The sequence below is a fragment of the Populus trichocarpa genome, chromosome 12, assembly GCF_000002775.5.
Source record: "Populus trichocarpa isolate Nisqually-1 chromosome 12, P.trichocarpa_v4.1, whole genome shotgun sequence".
Classification (NCBI taxonomy): domain Eukaryota; kingdom Viridiplantae; phylum Streptophyta; class Magnoliopsida; order Malpighiales; family Salicaceae; genus Populus; species Populus trichocarpa.
Genome location: NC_037296.2, coordinates 129,522 through 148,574, shown reverse-complemented (window position 1 = coordinate 148,574; position 19,053 = coordinate 129,522). Strand labels below are relative to the sequence as shown.

General features: G+C 33.2%; 1 protein-coding gene and 1 long non-coding RNA gene across 17 annotated transcripts in view; one reads left to right on the top strand and one right to left on the bottom strand.

Annotated features, from left to right (window-relative positions):
• The window catches only part of LOC127904089 (uncharacterized), a 71,614-nt gene that overhangs the window by 17,506 nt on the left and 35,055 nt on the right, over nt 1-19,053 (bottom strand). The window lies entirely within an intron of this gene.
• Nucleotides 575-19,053, top strand: part of LOC7486699 (uncharacterized) — a 62,684-nt gene continuing 44,205 nt past the window's right edge. For 8 of the 15 annotated variants that reach the window (XM_052445947.1, XM_052445952.1, XM_052445948.1 and 5 more), the window contains exons 1-6: nt 575-922; nt 996-1,239; nt 1,321-1,470; nt 1,831-1,888; nt 1,982-2,074; nt 2,441-2,506. In XM_052445947.1, the coding sequence (XP_052301907.1) occupies nt 690-922; nt 996-1,239; nt 1,321-1,470; nt 1,831-1,888; nt 1,982-2,074; nt 2,441-2,506 (844 nt within the window). In that variant the 5' untranslated portion in view covers nt 575-689. Of the gene's footprint in view, nt 923-995; nt 1,240-1,320; nt 1,471-1,830; nt 1,889-1,981; nt 2,075-2,440; nt 2,507-2,667; nt 2,701-3,286; nt 3,379-3,653; nt 4,107-13,552; nt 14,072-14,210; nt 14,271-19,053 lie in introns of those variants that run through there. The other 7 variants (XM_052445949.1, XM_052445951.1, XM_052445957.1 and 4 more) reach the window with 4 other exon arrangements.

Genomic DNA, 19,053 nt, shown 5'->3' with positions numbered 1-19,053 from the left:
ATTAACAATCAACGAAAATCAATTAAGATTCAGACTACAAATAGAAATAAAATATGAAAATCTAATTACCTACGATTCCTTGTTCGATTCGTTCTCCCATTTTTATGTTTTCAGCATCAATAGTTTCAGCATCACGTAAGAAGGTTGAGATATGCGCCGGTAGCATACATATGAATCACATTTGCATTCTACTTTCAAATTCTTCAGTCTTTTGAAGGGAGCACCAAAGTTCATGTAAGAGATAACCACTTTTCCCCATGAATACAAACCTTTACCAATAATAAGGATAGGTAGAGCCCTATACCTTTCGTTATATATATAGACACACACATAGTATGGACATATTCCTGGATGTAATATATGGATAAGTGGTCACTTTCTAATGTTTGGTTATGTTATGAAAAATAAGGTGGAAAATAACTTATTAATACTTTATTTTTTTCAAGTTTATTAAAATAATGTGGAATAAATTTTACAAATTTAAAAGTTAAATAAAAAAAAATATAATTTTATAAATTATTTCAAAAAAAATTATTAAACTAAATAAAAATAAAAATAAAAATAAAGATGATGACTTGGGGAAAGGGTCAGCAGAGCAGATCAGAGTGAAGAGTGTGAGAGTGATAGAGGGTTCGATAATTAAGGAGGCCAAGGGTTTTTCAACAGCAACAACAAAGAGAGACAGGAAAATGTGGAGGAGGAGGAGTCATTTATTACTCAGCAACGCCGTAAGAACCTCCCACCACCTCTCCTCCTTATCGGCTTCCACCGCTTCCAGAGGCAGAACCCTCCTCACTCCCTCCTCCAATTCTCCCTTATTTAAACCCCCTTCTCTTCACTTAGCCCCAAACAACCGCCTTTCCTCTCCTCTCTCCTCCACCATCTCCGTCCGCCTCCTCACCGGCCGCGACCCCTTCACCAGGTACATTCATTCTCCATTCCCTCCCTCTGTCTTTCTTCCGTTTTTTTATTATTAATTTATTATAATTCATTAGTTATGAGATTACGCCACCTGTGAATTGGGGGATACGGATTGTGCTGGAGAAGAAAGCGTTTGTGGTAGAGAGATTTGGAAAGTACTTGAAGACGCTGCCATCTGGAATCCATTTCTTGATTCCTCTTGTCGATCGAATCGCTTATGTTCACTCTTTGAAGGAAGAGGCTATTCAGATTCCTGATCAATCTGCTATTACCAAAGACAATGTCAGCATTCTTATCGGCGGCGTCCTCTATGTCAAGGTTTCCCCCTTCTCTTTTCTCTTTCCCCTTTGGGTTAATCAATCATTTACTATTATTGATACTGAAATTGTTGTGCAACAGATTGTGGATCCTAAGCTTGCCTCTTATGGTGTTGAGAATCCCATCTATGCTGTCGTTCAACTTGCCCAGACAACTATGCGTAGTGAGCTTGGTAAGATTACTCTTGACAAGACCTTTGAAGAAAGAGACACTCTAAACGAAAAGATTGTGGTATGATACCTCTTTACTTCAATCACCCTTTCTTAGTGTATTCACATTATTTATTTATTTAGGAGTGTGCTTTTTATGTGAAGTACATTTCGCCGTGAAGAGATTGGTTGCTTTAACATTTCGATTCATTAATAATATATTGAAATGCCAGACATAAATCATAAATGCGAGCAAAATCGGTTGCTGCTTCAGGAAATTGTGACTTGGTTGGTTCTTCAAAATTGTAATGACACTTCTCCGTTTCTTGTCTTATCAACATAGTTAAAACTCTAAGGTTGTTTTGGAGTTTTAGTTGAAAATCAGGCATTTTAAGAAAACAAGGATGTTGTTGAATATGCAAGACTATCACCATTTCTGCAGGAGGCCATCAATGTGGCTGCAACAGACTGGGGTCTCCGATGTCTTCGTTATGAAATAAGTGAGCCAGCCGCACTTATCTTATTTGATATTCTATGTTGATTAGGTTCCTGTTGAATTTTCTTTTAATGCTTCACTGTCCTCTCTTCTTTAGGGGATATATCTCCTCCACGTGGGGTGAAGCAAGCTATGGAGATGCAGGCAGAAGCAGAACGTAGAAAGAGAGCTCAAATTCTTGAGTCTGAAGGTAGTAAATGTAGTTTAATTTCTCAGTTTTACCTCGGCTTAATTAAACTCCACTTTAATCAAGCTTTGTTGCAATTGAGTTCATGCATCATTTTTATCCTTTTGTACAGAATTGCCATGCCATCTTGTCATGCTTGGTCGTTTTCCACCGCTTCTTTTCATCGCATTTTTTCTGCCTCTCATATCTTTGCTGCTACATAATGCAGACACTTTTATTCACCTATCATATCTATAAATCTTTGTTATGCATGGCTTAATAACTGCAGGCAACCTTTTTTAGAGCCATTTGTTCAATGTCGTGAGGCATTGCAATATTTCTTCATTTGTCAATTCATTGCTAATCTTTTGTATTGATTATTTTTAACAGGAGAGAGACAGGCCAATATTAATATTGCTGATGGTCATAAGAGTGCTCAGATCTTGGCATCACAAGGTTAGTTTTCTTGTGTGTCGTAAGAATTCTGTTGATTACAAGTTTCATTGGAGATGGTTGTAACTTCTCGAGTATTGTTTTGAAATAGAACTTGTTTTACTTCTTTAATGTTTATCATCCAATTGCCATCATTTCTATATGGAAACTCTCTTCCTCAACAGGAGAGAAACAAGCTCTCATCAACAAAGCACAAGGTTAGCTTTCTCATGTCTCTCTGCTGTGCAGTAATCAATTGGTGCTCCTCTATTTCATTTTCTAGACCCATAAGCCGTTCTAAATTAGTAGATAACCAAACAAAATTCATGAGGTGATATGATGGCTTATCTTGTTACAGTTATTTTGTAGGCAGCTAATCTCATTTTTCTTTCAATCCTTGTCTTTCGTATATCCTTGTGTATATGTGCAATGATCCACTGATTATGATTGGGTTTCATTGGAGATGGCTGTAGCATCTCAAGTATTACTTTTTAAACAAACCAAATGATGTGAGAACATATTTGTTGTTTTATGACTTTTCATATCTGTTGAAGCTTTTAAATGGTAGTGCTGATACCTAGTTGCACTTAAAATAGGTTTGGCTCTTAATTTGCTCTTCTAGTCTCCTGGATTGTTTAGCATTGGATGCTCTAGTTTTTCATTTTCTAGACCCATTAGCTACTCTACAATATTTGATAACCAACCAGACTTGATCCGGCAATATCATGGCTTATCTTTATATAGTTCTCATATGATCGGCTGCCAATCTCATATCATTTTAAATCCTTATCGATAATATTTTAGGTGAGGCTGAAGCCATCATTGCTAAAGCACAAGCAACAGCCAAAGGAATTGCCATTGTGTCAGAGAATATTAAAAAGAGTGGGGGGATTGAGGTGAGGTTCTCCATGTAGATTTTGATGTGGTTGCGTAAACAAGATATATCCCTTAGATTAGTGATTTTGCAAGTGTTTTATACCACATGTGATTTGTGATTCTTGCATTTTAGCAATTTGGACTCCATTGCTTTTTATAGCAGCTATGGTAGCAGGGAGGCTTGTTAGTGTAATGTTGCATTTAGTAACAGATTTCCTCAAAGAACCTCTCTCTGGTGAAAGCAAATCAACATCAGAATCACCATTCAAAGTACCCTTCTTGTTAATTCTTTCAGGCAGTACATCTTCACCCAGGACCACAAAAGGAGAATTCCCTATCCATACCATGGCTACATTCAGCAGTCTCATTCGTGTCATCAATTCTTGCTCCATCTATTCTAGCTTCCATTGGCTCCTCAGAACAAAATTGCTCAGCAGCAGCATATGATGATTTGAGAGAATCATGTTGGGAGGATTCTAAAGTATCAAAGTTGGAAGGATTCAACTTCCCAGCCCAATTTTCCACGACCTTCTTTTTATCAACCCTACTTGAATTAACCTCTAAGCATGGTTTTTCTGTAACTTTAATGGCAAAGACCGAACCACTAATCTCCACCTAAGTGGTTCTAACAATATGCTCTCTAAGGCCAGTAACTATCAACATTCTGCCAAAGATTCATGAATGTTTTGCTTTAATTATGTGTTTATGTTAGATGAAATGTTTATTAGCAACTATTCCATTTGCCTTAGCCTCACAGATCAAAATGGGAATTTTCAGGATAAAATTAGCCATTGTACGTAGCACAATTTGCTTCAAATCTAGCTAATTCCAGATTTTGATTATCAATTACATAAATCAAACTCTTCAAACTAGTTTAAATTCCCTTCTTTTTTTTTTCTTTTTTTTTACATTGTTCTCACAAGCCTCAATCGGACATTCAGATAAAAATTATGGCATATCGAAACTACAATGTTGTCTACTTAATTAGGCTTATGTCAATAATAAAATTTTAAAGACATATGAAATTGAACAAAAAGGAAGTTAATTTACAGAATTCAAATGCTACTTTGGGTAATCCACATGAATATTAATTGCATGGGGTGAGCCACCAATGAAATAGGTCATGACAAGATCTAAGTTTGTTCTCTAGATGTCATCAGTTCGAGTTCCACAAATCTCAGGGTTACTGGAGGCTTATATGGTCGTTAACTTCAAGATTCGTGAGATTAGTCGAGGTATGTGCAAGCTGGTCTGAATATCCACGTTGATAAAAAAACAGTAACTTTTTATATAACAGCTAAATCACACTCAAATTTATTTAGGAGATACTACCTGTCCAATTCTACAAGGGAATCAGCTGGCTTCGCCCACTACTTCGGTAAGGACTTCAAATCAGGCGTAGAATTTTGAATTTTTAACTTAATTTTAGATTTTATATTACTTATCCCACCAGTTTTGAAATTCTAATTTTTCCTTTCTTGTAATTGTCGGTCTAAAAGCTATTTAAATGGCTGTTATCAAACCTTGGAAATCCATCTTTATAGCTGGAAGGTGCAACCTTTGGTGCAAAAAGCTCATCCCTAAAACCTTTTTTGTAATCCTCCATTTCCACGATAGAACCCTAGAATTTCCAAGTTATGCAATTGGAGTATTCTCAAAATCTTTGAAGTCGAAAAATTACAATACAATTAAACATCTATAAATTAATTCCCTTGGTATGATGAAAATTATTTATTAATGAAATAAAATATTATTTAATTGAGATATTGTTTAAACCCTAAATTTAAATTGGGACTGAATAAAAATATTATTTAATCGAAGAATCTTGCCATATGCCTAAGCTGTGAATTAACTATACGTGTAAATTACTAAAGAAAATTCATCCTTTTGAGAATCTTGTGTGTTGATTTTATTTTTTTTGAAAAATTATATACAAGAAATAATATTGTTGCAGATCATTTAGTCAAGCAAGGAGTTCTTAGAGAAGATGACTTAGTTGTGGATTTAGTTGTGGTACTAAGTTTTCTCACTCTTCTGAGTTTTTCTATACTCTTCTTTCTATCTATTAAGCTATAACAGTGATTGAATAAATCTCTCGTATTTCATTAAGAAAAAAAACTCATTGCATATTCTTACTATGTATCCTGTTTATTTTTGCGTTTTAAAATTAAAAGTTTTTGAAAAAACAAAATTATTTTTATTTATTTTTATTTTCAAATTAATTTTTTTAATGTTTTTAGATTATTTTGATGTGCTAATATCAAAAATAATTTTTAAAAATAAAAAAAATATTATTTTGATACATTTTCGAGTAAAAAGTACTTTGAAAAGTAACTGCAACCACATTTCCAAACACGCTTTATTTGGGAACATGATTGAAACAGCATTCTCTCAAATTTCAAAAACAAAATTTGCTAAAATTTATTTTTTTAATATTTTTTTGATTATTTTGATATACTGATATTAAAAATAATTATTAAAAAATAAAAAATATTATTTTAATATATTTTTAAATAAAAAATATTTTAAATGGTAACTGATATAGCAATCTCGATAGCCAATTACTCCGTAACAAAAGCCCAATATTACAAAATTTATCGTGGAAGCTAATATTGCCGTGTTTCCAACACTTTTGTTTAGTCAAGACCTCCTTGTACGGAAATATTTAAATTTTCAATAATTAAACCTTCAGTCCCATGTTTTGCGCCACTTGTTTGACACTATATTTTAATTAGATGCGGAGACTTGAAGGTGAATGAAAGGGACAGACTTGAAAAAAGAAAGATCTTTTAGGACTACCACTTCAAATCATAAACTCATTTAAAATGCTAATTATTTTAGTCATTTAAAATAATATAAAGCGATAGTTTGACATAGGGTTTCTCATTTTAGTCATTTGAGTCATATTTTATATATCTCAAGTATTTACTTTTCCTCTCTTTTTTTTTTTTCCTTTGCTAGCTTACACCCTTTGTGAGGTAACTGCAGTTCATATCTATTCAATATGTGCGTAAACATTCTATAGAAAATAATCACCAACTTATAAAATAAATAAATAAATAAATAAAATGTTATAAAAAATGTCAAAAAGTAATTAACTGTGATATATAATTGTTTGAGAATTTTATATGATTTATTTGTTTGTTTGTTTGTCTGTCAAGCTAGAAATTATTGGAGGAGTGCGGAGAAATCACTTGTTCAAGAAAAAATGTTAATAGGAATCTCTACTAAAAAATACAAATGAATTCTAATTAAATAGTTTGCTCTTAATTAGATTTAAAATCACTTGAGGAATTTGCTAGAACTTATTTTATTATGAGTAATGGATCAGTTTTTTATCTTCTATATTTGGTTTCAAGATTTTTCCTTCCATAATTTTTTCACTCCAATTGGACACATCCGATTTGCTCGATGGGTACTTGTGAACAATAATGATTTAATATGATTTTCTTTTTATAATAATCAAAGTCCAGAGGTGGGAAGAATGCCTGCTTCTGAGATTCACATTATAAGAACAAGAAGAGATTCAAAGAGTGGAAGAAGAACAAGAGAAGCTTGATAGTGCTGAAATTGTGTTTTGATTTGCCTTAATTGTTGTTATATACAAGTGTATTTTTATATAGTTCAATGAATCCTACTAAACTTAAAATACTAAACTGAAAAAATTAAACTGAATATATATGATTACAATAGTATAATACACAGGTCTTGGGCCTATATTAAATTATGTTGGATCAGACTAAACTTCATGCTTCAACACACATGTCATTCATCAATGAACCTTTTCTTCTGATCTTGTGCTCCAATTATGAACTTCTTTTTACTGGGAAGTCTTATTTGTCAATGAATCATTTTTGCAATGTTCTTGATGTGTAGTATCTGTGTTTGCCTGAATTCCCAGCCTGGAAATGTTATTTTTTAAACTATAAATGCTTATTTTTTCCGATCAAAAACGTATAATTGTTTAACCCTTCAAGTAAGCAGTTCCTTGTTCTTGTTAATAATCACAATAATAATTTCACAGCATTTTGCAGAAGATTTAATTAGTATTAAAATTAGAAGCCACCTAGGCATAGAGCGGTAGATGTCCCCAAGAACAATTACCATCAGACGAGCTCCAAAAAGAAGTTGCTATGAGATCACAAACTGTATCTATTAATTATACACTTCCTGCAAATGTAAATGTAGGGATGTCAACCTTAAAGGTGTAGTTTAATTGGTCAGATTTTAAATTTACTTTTTATAAATTACTAGTTCGAGTACTACAAGCTTAGCTCAAGACTACTAAATACTTAAATGATACTTAATTTCGAGGCCTGGATGTATTTTACCTAAAATTGTAAATGAACTGTGAATATTCAGAAATTTGCATAAAAAATGTCAATTTCGGAAATTAATATTATCGTGTTTCCAACGCTATTGTATAGTCAAGGAGATACGGAAATATTAAGGGACCTACTGGTATGGAAATATTTGCAATTGAATAATTCAACATTCAATTCCATCATTTCCACACGTAATTGTTGGACAATATATCCAAGTTCCGAAGACTTGGAGGTCAAGGAGGAAGACCAGATGACGAGCTACAAAACAATTTCTAATTAGAGCACAAAATGTATCTATTAGCGCATACACTTTCTGCAGATGTAAATATGAAGGGATATCATCTTTACGTATCTTTACCTAAAATTGTGAATGAACTATATATGAATAGTCAGAAATAATTTCCACAAAAAATGTCAATTATGGAAATTAATATTGCCGTGTTTCCAACACTATTGTTTAGTCAACTAAGGGACCTACTTGTATAGAAATATTTGCAACTGAATAATTCAACCTTCAATTCCATATTCAGCACCAACTGAAGATTAGCACATAAACTTGCTGCAAATGTAAATGTAGGGATATTATCTACTCTCAACAAAAATCATGGAGCCACTTCATTTGTGAACGTTTATTATACAATAAGAAACCGTTTGCTCTATAGGCAACTCATGCAAAAAGGTTAGACTAGTTCCGTTCGGGGCTCGTGGCTGCCCCTCCAAACAAGCGTGTTTCCTGGAGATCGAACTTGTGTTCTCACCATTGCAGGGATATAGTGGTGTCTTAAGCACTAGACCAACACTTCATTAGTTAATTGACATGGACTCATACTATCTTATACTTAATTTTTATCAAATACAATGAGGTTGGTGAGATTCGAACTCGTGACTGTTAATTTTCTAATACGATATCAAAGAACCATCTTAACTCAAAAGATTAAACTGTTAAGTGAGACCCTAATATATAATATTATATTACTCTTTAACACACTCCCTCAATTAAAAGTCTTTTAAACTTGAAACTTGTATATACTCACATTACCCTGTGCTATTAATTAAATTTTAATTAGAAGAGAGAATAAAGATGGTGGGATTCAAATTCGTGACCGCTTAATTATTAAAGTTGTGATACCATATTAAAAAGTTATATCACCCAAAAGCTTAAACTATTAAGTGAGACCCTAAAATATGATTTATATAATTCTCTAATATGGTTAAACTGTTTTTCAAAGTGCTCTTGCAATTACTTTTCACTTGAAGAAATATTAAATTGATGTTTTCTTTGGTGTTTTTTGATGATTTTAATTATATGTTAATATTAAAAATAAAAAAATATATTTTTGATGTAGTTTTAAAAATACGATGCATCATGTTATCAAACACACGTAATACATGTACATTTATAATTACTTCATTTGTTTTATTTCTCCATGGTAAGTAAGGAAAATATAATAAGAGTAGTCCTGACTCGTGTGCCCATGAATTTAATTAAAAATTATGTCCCTTATGTAATCTTCATTATTTGTTAGTTTTAGTATGTTGTTTTGTTTTTTTAGGAATTATTGAGTAATATTGTTATTATAAGAACTTGTTGACTATATTAATTTATTGGTTACTTAATATTCTTGGTGTAGAACTGCAGATTGAATTGGAGTTGACATAAGGAGGTGAAGAAGACTTTCTTCGCAGAAATCCCACTTTCAATAATATCTACAGAATTTATGAGCACTATTAATTTGTTGGAAAATTATATACAAGAAATGAAGACTTTGGGGTAAAAAACAAAAAGGAAACAGACCAAATCTTGAATTTTTTTTCTTTGCTACGGAATTTGAATAGAAAAATCTTGATTGGTTTGTCTATAAATAGTACCAATTCATATCTTTAGTTCTCATCTTTCGTTCAACACTCAACAAAAATATGGAGCCACTTCATTTGTGAACGTAGATTATACAATAAGAAACCAACTCATGCAAAAGAAACAAAGAAGAGTTCGCTAGCAGCAATAAAATAAATAAATTAAATAGCTTGCTCTTAAACTTAGAAATCACCTCATGATTTTGCATAAAGATTGTTGGTGTGTGTTTTGTATGGTGGTTTGTAAAGAATCATCTCAATCAAAAGTTTAAATTATTAAGTGAGACTCCAATATATGATTTATATAATTCTCTAACACACCCTCTTAAGTAACTTGCACGAACTCACACTATCTTGTGCTTAATTTTTATCAAATACAATTAAAGTTGTGAGATTCACACTCGTGACTGCTAAGGCTCTAATGCCATATCAAAAAATCATCTCAACTCATAGGTTTAAACTGTTAAGTGAGATCCCAATATATGATATTATATTACTCTCTAACACACCCCCTCAAGTGAAAGCTATTTGATCTTGAAATTTGCACAAGTCGGCATTACCTTGTTTTATTAATTAAATTTTAATTAGAAGAGAGAATAAGGGTAGTGAGATTCGAATTCGTGATCATTTAATCTTTAAAATTCTGATATCATATTAAAGAGCTATCTCACCCAAAAACATAAGTTATTAAGTGAGACCTCAATATATGATTTATATAATTTTCTAACATTGTTAAATATTTTTCAAAGTGTTTTTACAATTACTTTCAAATTGAAAAAATATTAAATTGATATTTTCTTAGGTGTTTTTTGATGATTTTAAATATATGTTAATGTCAAAAATTAAAAATTATAAAAAAATATATTTTTAATATATTTTTAATTAAAAAATATTTTTAAAAAGTACTATCTATCATGTTATCAAACACCCGTAATGCATGTACATTTCTTTCTTGATTTTTTTTATTTCTCCATGGTAAGTATGGAAAATATAATAAGAATAGTGCTGACTCGTGTGCCCATGAATATAACATAGACGTATGCCTAAACTGTGAATTAACTACACGGGTAAATTATTAAAAAAAATTCATCCTTTTGAGAATCTTGTGTGTTGTTTTTTTTATAAAAAAAAATTCAGTGGACGAAGAAAGCTTCGCAGAAATCCCACTTTCAATAACATCTACAGAATTTATGAGCACTATTAATTTGTTGGAAAATTATATACAAGAAATAAAGACTTTGGGGTAAAACAACAAAGGGGGAAACAGACCAAATCGTCAGTGCTCAAGATTGATTTTTTCTTTGGTACGGAATTTGAATAGCAAAATGTTGATTGGTTTGTGTATAAATAGTACCAATGCAAATCTTTATTTCTCATCTTTCGTTGAACACTCGAAATATACTTTAGAATCCTGTAAGGCCAGCCAACATGGGGTTTTCACCACTGTCCCTCTCTCAATTTCTCTCTTCCTTTCTGTTTCTCTTCCATTTTCACACAACAATTTCTTCATCAAATTACTCCTCTTCATCTCATTTCTGTGCTCCTGACCAAAGCCTTTCTTTGCTCCAATTCAAAGAATCCTTTTCCATTAGTAGCTCTGCTTCAGGGCGTTGCCAGCATCCCAAGACAGAGTCGTGGAGAGAGGGTACAGACTGCTGCTCGTGGGATGGGGTCACTTGTGAACTGGAAACCGGGCAAGTCACTGCACTGGACCTTGCTTGCAGCATGCTTTATGGCACCCTCCATTCCAATAGCACCCTCTTCTCCCTGCATCATCTTCAAAAGCTCGACCTCTCTGACAATGATTTCCAAAGCTCCCATATTTCTTCTTCATTTGGCCAGTTCTCCAATCTGACATATCTTAACCTAAATTACTCAGTCTTTGCAGGTCAAGTTCCATGGGAAATCTCTCATCTCTCCAAATTGGTTTCACTTGATCTCTCTGGAGACTATCTAAGTCTAGAACCAATTTCTTTTGACAAGCTTGTTCGAAATCTAACCCAGCTTAGAGAACTCGATCTGAGTTCAGTAGACATGTCATTGGTTACACCCAATTCCTTGATGAATCTGTCTTCTTCTTTGTCATCACTCATACTCCGTTCATGTGGATTGCAAGGAGAATTCCCATCCTCAATGAGAAAATTTAAGCACCTCCAGCAGTTGGATCTTGCAGCTAACAATCTTACAGGTCCAATTCCATATGATCTTGAGCAACTCACTGAGTTGGTTTCACTTGCTCTCTCTGGAAACGAAAACGACTATCTAAGTCTAGAACCAATTTCTTTTGACAAGCTTGTTCGAAATCTAACCCAGCTTAGAGAACTCTATCTGTGGTGGGTGAACATGCCATTGGTTGTACCCAATTCCTTGATGAATCTGTCTTCTTCTTTGTCATCACTCACACTCTATTCATGTGGATTACAAGGAAAATTCCCATCCTCAGTGAGAAAATTTAAGCACCTCCAATACTTGGATCTTAGATACAGCAATCTTACAGGTTCAATTCCAGATGATCTTGGACAACTCACTGAGTTGGTTTCAATTGATCTCTCTTTCAATGACTATTTGAGTGTAGAACCAAGTTCTTTTGACAAGATTATTCAAAACCTAACCAAGCTAAGAGGTCTCCGTTTGGGTTATGTAAATATGCCTTTGGTCACACCTAATTCCTTTGCGAATCTATCCTCATCCTTGTCAGCTCTTGCCCTTTGGGGTGGTGGATTGAAAGGGAAGTTTCCAGGTAACATCTTTCTCCTACCAAACCTTGAATCACTTGATTTGACATACAACGACGACCTCACTGGCTCTTTTCCTTCATCCAATGTGAGTAATATCCTCCTGTTATTGGGTCTTACTCATACGAGAATTTCAGTTTCTTTAGAAAACGACTTCTTCAATAATCTAAAGTTGTTGGAAGTTTTGGTTCTTAAAAACTCTAATATCATAAGGTCAAATCTAACCCTGATTGGCTATCTCACACGGCTCACTCGTTTGGACCTTGTAGGTAATAATTTGAATGGTCAGATTCCATCATCACTTAGAAACCTTGTTCAACTTCAATCCTTGTATCTCGATAACAATAATTTTTCTGGGTGGATTCCAGATTTTTTAGGTAACCTGACTGTCCTTGAAAATTTAGGTTTATCTAGTAATCAACTCGTAGGACATATCCCTTCTCAAATAGGTACTCTTTCATTGAGATTGTTTGATTTAAGAAACAACCACTTGCATGGTCCAATCCCAAGTTCAATTTTCAAACAAGGGAACCTGGAAGCCCTTGCTCTTGCATCCAACAATAAATTAACAGGTGAAATTTCTTCCTCTATTTGCAACCTTAAGTTCCTTCGACTCCTTGATTTGTCCAACAACAGCTTGAGTGGTTTTGTACCACAATGTTTAGGGAACTTTAGCAACTCTCTCTCAATTTTGAATCTTGGCATGAATAATCTTCAAGGCACCATCTTTTCACCATTTCCAAAAGGGAATAACTTGGGATATCTCAACCTAAATGGCAATGAATTGGAAGGGAAAATACCATTGTCTATCATCAACTGTGCAATGCTGGAAATTCTTGATCTTGGCGACAATAAGATCGAGGATACATTCCCTTATTTCCTTGAAATGCTTCCAGAGCTGCATGTTCTTGTCCTAAAGTCCAATAAGCTTCAGGGTTTTGTGAATGGTCCGATTGCTAATAATTCCTTCTCTAAATTACGGATTTTCGACATCTCCAGCAATAATTTGAGTGGATCATTGCCAACAGGGTATTTCAATAGTTTTAAAGCAATGATGGCCTCTGATCAAAATTCATTTTACATGATGGCAAGAAATTACTCTGACTATGCTTATTCCATAAAAGTGACATGGAAAGGGTTTGATATTGAGTTCACGAAAATCCAAAGTGCTCTTAGAATACTTGATTTGTCAAACAACAATTTCATCGGAGAGATATCAAAGGTGATCGGAAAGCTTAAAGCAATTCAACAACTCAACCTCTCTCATAATTCCCTTACAGGTCATATTCAATCATCTATAGGAATGTTGACCGATCTGGAATCCTTAGATCTATCTTCAAATTTTCTTACTGGAAGGATTCCAGTACAGTTGGCAGATCTAACATTTCTTGGAGTCTTAAACCTTTCACATAACCAGCTTGAGGGGCCCATACCCAGTAGAAACCAGTTCAGCACGTTTAATGCAAGCTCATTTGAAGGAAACTTGGGTTTATGTGGATTGCCCATGCCAAAAGAATGCAATAGTGACGATGCACCACCATTGCAGCCATCGAACTTTCACGATGGAGATGATTCAGCATTCTTTGGAGATGGATTTGGATGGAAAGCTGTGGCAATAGGGTATGGAAGTGGGTTTGTGTTTGGAGTCACAATGGGATACGTTGTGTTTAGGACAAGAAAACCGGTATGGTTTCTGAAAGTGGTTGAAGATCAATGGAATCTGAAGGCAAGAAGAACGAAGAAGAATGCTCGTAGAAATGGTGCAAGAAGAAACTAAACAGCGCAGCTAGTAACATGAAGTAAGTTCTGCAAGCATTTGACATCTTAAAGTTTTATGTGCAAGAGTTTACGCTATTTTTTCTGTGCTATTTCCTTTGATTAGTCTTTTCTTTCTGTTTCATTAAATAAAAAAATTATTTGTATGCTTCTAAATTGCAGTGAAGTTTCGAATAAACATCCTCGCTACCTTATGAGATACCAAGCGGAGTTGACATGAGAAGAACGCTAGAGTGGCAGATTCAGAGAACTTCTTCGTACTTCTTCTGTTTTCCTTCATGGTTGTGTTTTATTTTATTTTCTTTCATTAGTTTTATTCGATACATGGAATGTTTTCGAGTCACTTAATATGCGTGTTTTTTTTTTTGGTTAGTTTTGATGCAAGGTTTGGGTGTTACATCTATAAAAAAGAAGCAATGCATGCAGCAGTTAATGTTTAATAGAAAATCCAGCTTGATTTTAAGGTTTTTTTTTTTTTTTAACCAGTACATAACCTACTTAAAGCTGGGAGAATTCCATATAGAAAGCAGGTCCGAAAAAGACATCATACAATGGACAACTAGATTTTTAAGAGTCAGTTATTTCAGTTTGCTGCAGAGCTTTCATTTCTTTATTTTCTTTTTCTCTGTCATTGTAAACGAACAGAACTTTTTTTTCTAGTTAGCCAAGTCTTTTTGGCACTAATTTTTATATAAAATCTTGATATATATATATATATGAAAGATTGTATTTGAGAGTATACTCTTAAAAAATGAAATGTATTGTAGGAAATGGGTGTCTTAGTGATGGCGTTTTCAAAATAAATTTAATGACCATTGTAAGCAAGGTTGAGATGAATAATATTAATAATGCATCTTCTTCTTACTTGGATTAGTCTTATGATGAATGGCATGAGAGGTTGGGGCATATGAATTATAATTTTATACAAAATTGGTTCATCTTGAATTAATACCTACCATGGTTTTTTAGAAAAATCATACGTGTAAAGTTTGTGTAAAATTAAAATTCACAAAATCTTCTTTTCAAATTATTAAAAGAAGTAGTGAATCTCTAGATTTAATTCACTCAGACATTAATGATTTAAAAATAATGTAAACCAAAGGAGAAAAGAAGTATTATATCACCTTTATAGAGAATTGCACAAGGTACTTTTATACTTATGAGACTCTTAAAATATTAAAAAATTACAAAATTTAAGTTCAAAATCAACTTAATAAAAAAAAATAATACGAAGTTATAGATACGGAGAGTATGAAATATATTTTGGTGAATTTTGTTTCCAAAATGAGATAATTCACCAAATTAGTACTCCTTATTTACCTCAATAAAATGACATTAAAAAACATAAAAACCAAACACTTCAAAAACTAATGAATATCATGTTGATAAGTTCAAGAGTGCCTCAAAACTTGTGAAAGGAGGCAATTATAACTGCCAATTGTATTTTTAATAAAGTACACCCATAAAAAACTAGAAAAGACACTATATGAATTATAGAAAGGTAAAAGATCTTAAAAATACCTCAAAATGTGAGGGTGTCTTGAAAAGATAGCAATACTTGATCCTAAAATGTTCAAGATACGAAATAGAATTGTGAATTGTGTATTTATCGGGTATACTTACAATAATAATGCATATTAGTTTTTTATACACAACTTAAGTATTGAGAATATACATTCTAATACTATTATAGAATCAAATAGCGCTATATTTTTTGAAGATGTGTTTTCATTTGAAGAGCTATAAGAAAATTATTCACTTAAAAAAATAATAGAAGCTAGCTTAAATAGTTATCATCAATCGAAAAATGATGAAGTTGAGTCTAGAAGGAGTAAAAGGAAAAAACAACTAAAATATTTGAAATTTCAGCAATAACCACTTGAATGGTCCAATCCCAAGTCCAATTTTCAAATAAGAGAGCTTGTTAATCATCATTTTACATCCAACAGTAAATAAATTTCTTTTTCTATTTGCAAGCTTGACTTATCCAACAATAGCTTGAGTAGTTCTATTCCCCCATGTTTGGAGAACTTCAATAACACTATTAGTTTTACATTCAGGCATGAACAATCTTCAATGAACTATCTCTTTAACATTTTTAAAGAGGAATGGGATATTCCAACCTGGGAAAATATTGGAATCAACCGCATAATAGTGGAAGTTCTTGATCTCAGCAATGATAAGATTAAGTATACATTCCCCTATTTCCTAGAAACACTTTCAAAATTGCAGGTTTTTGTTCTAAAATTAAATAGACTCTAGGGTTTTTTGAAGGTCCAATCACTTATAACTCCTTTAAATAATATATTTTTTACATCTTCAACAATAATTTTAGTGGACCATTGCAAATAAGGTGTTTAATAGTCTTGAAGCAACGTTGGTCTCTTTAAAATATTATTTATATGATGGCAAGAGTTTTCTCAAGATATGCCTATACCTTAAAAACAACATGGAAAGAGTTGGAAGTTGAGTTTATGAAAATCCAAAGTATTCTTGGAATAGTACTTGTCTTGTCAAATAATAATTTTATCGGAGAGATTCCAAAATTAATCGGAAAGCTTAAAACATTTCAATAACTTAACCTCTCTTACAATTCCCTTACAGGTCGTATCCAAGCATCATTAGGAGTTTTGACCAAACTAGAATAATTAGATCTATCTTTCAATTTGCTTACCAGAAGGATTCCTATGCAGTTGGCTAAAACTTGATGGCTAATCATTTCTTGATAAGTACGAAATCTTTTACATAACCAGCTCGAGGGACACATACCTAGTGAAAGTAACTCAACACATTTGATCAAAGCACATTTGAAGGAAACTTGGGTTTATGTGGATTTCCACTGCCAAAAGGATGCAATAGTGGCGAGGCACCATCAATATTGTTGCCATCAAACTTTAATGAAGGAGATCGCTCAACATTGTTTGGAGATGGATTTGGATGGAAAGTTGTGGCAATGGGCTATGGATGTGGGTTTGTATTTGGAGTCACAATGGCTTATCTACAAAGAGACAAGTACTTGCATGGTTTATGAGGATGGTTGAAGGTCAATGGAATGTGAAGGGAAGAAGAACAGAAAACAATTCTCGCAGACAAGGTGCCAGAAGAAACTCAAAAAAATTACATTCAGTAAATCAAAGTACTCATGACTATTATTGTGTGTTTTCTTATTGCAGTACAAATTCAATAGAGGTTGTACCTCACGAGATACCAAGTGGAGTTAACATTGGAGCAACACTAAAGTGTCAGGTTTAGAATATTTGATGCGGGTGGAAGCTAAAGATAAGAACAAATAAATAACACGGAATTTTGATGAATGAAAAGGTATTGAAGGAAAAAATCCCAAATAATTAGGTGATATACTTTAATTAATGGGATTAAATAATTTATCAAAGTTAATCCTAGAATAGCTCCTAGAATGGTGGATCAGATTGTATTTTAAACCAGCTTTGCAATAGTGAAAAAAGAAAATACAGAAAACATTCGCATTATCATTTTCTTTATGTTATCAGAGCTCTAGTTCTGAGAACCTAGGAATCCATACAACTAAAATACCTCATGCCTGGTGACGAAGACCGAAAGCTTCTTGAACAAAACAGGCGCTGTCGAACTCTTTCAAGACCTCAGAACCATGGGAGAACTCCAATCATCCACTTTTTCTCCATCACTCGGATCAACCAGGCGCTGTCCTCGTTTCACAACCAATTCTAGTGCTCTGTTCCTTGCCTACTTTTGGGCAGTGTTATCATGCAAACAGAAGCGTTGGCAAAGTAATTAGTTCCAAATATTTCTAGCATAGATTTATGCATGCAAAATAGTAATGTGAATAAGCAACCTTGTTAAAGCTTAGCTCCTGGAAATGGGATGCCGCCGCAAATTGCAACTGGAAAAAAAAAATCAAGTATGTAATTTGGTGGCTAGTCTTGTTAGGATTCGGAATCAAAACAATTAAAGCTTGATTTGTAAATCATATCTTAGAGATTTAGTTTGATTGTAGTTTTTGTAATTAAATCCTAAAAATTAGTTGCTAGTCTGTCAGTTTATTTATTTAGACAAGATCTTTTTTATATAAACCATGTATATGTACCATAGAAATCACACAGAATAATAAGACTGCCTTGCTGTTCTTCAAACTCCCTCTGTCAGCTTTCTTGTTTTCTTTAAGTCTTGCAAACGAGACCGACTCATCCCTCGTAATGATGCAGCTGTCGAACATCAACCTCGCACCTACAAGAAATGGTGAGGCATATTACTCCCTCTGTCGATTCGTTCTCCCATTTTTATGTATTCAGCATCAATAGTTTCAGCATCACGTAAGAAGGTTGAGATATTCGCCGGTAGCACATATGAATCACATTTGCATTCTACTTTCAAATTCTTCAGTCTTTTGAAGGGAGCACCACTTTTCCACATGAATACAAACCTTTACCACTAATAAGGATAGGTGGAGCTCCATACCTTCGTTTTTTTTTTCTTCTTATATCCATAGCAACGACTCACTCCTGACATAGCTTACAGGTGAGTGACCATTTTCGAGAGCTAAATCACGGTAAAAAATTTATCAACTCAAGGTTTTTAGTCAATCGTATATTTACACGTAGGTTGGGAAATACAAGTGATAAGATTCAAACTAGAAATGTTCTCTTCCCTTGATTAACTCTTTAATACTTAATTATTATCAGTTAAATTACCAACTAACTTGCTTAGCTCTATACCTTCGTGTCCAAGCAGTAATGCAACACAAAAGTAATAGAGGATTTACGATCAAATGTTTCTGAGATGCAAATATTATTAATTATCAATTTATAGCAGTATGCATAAACCCTATTTTGAAAAATCAGGTAATCCAAAATTGATACTGTTTTTTCCATTGCCCCATTAATTTTTGATAAGAAATTCATTAAAAATATGGATTAATAAAACTAGGCTCAAGAAATTTTTTACTAAGAAAAATAACAATCTCATTATTTCTAAAACTTTATAAATAAACTAGAACTGTAATTTGGAT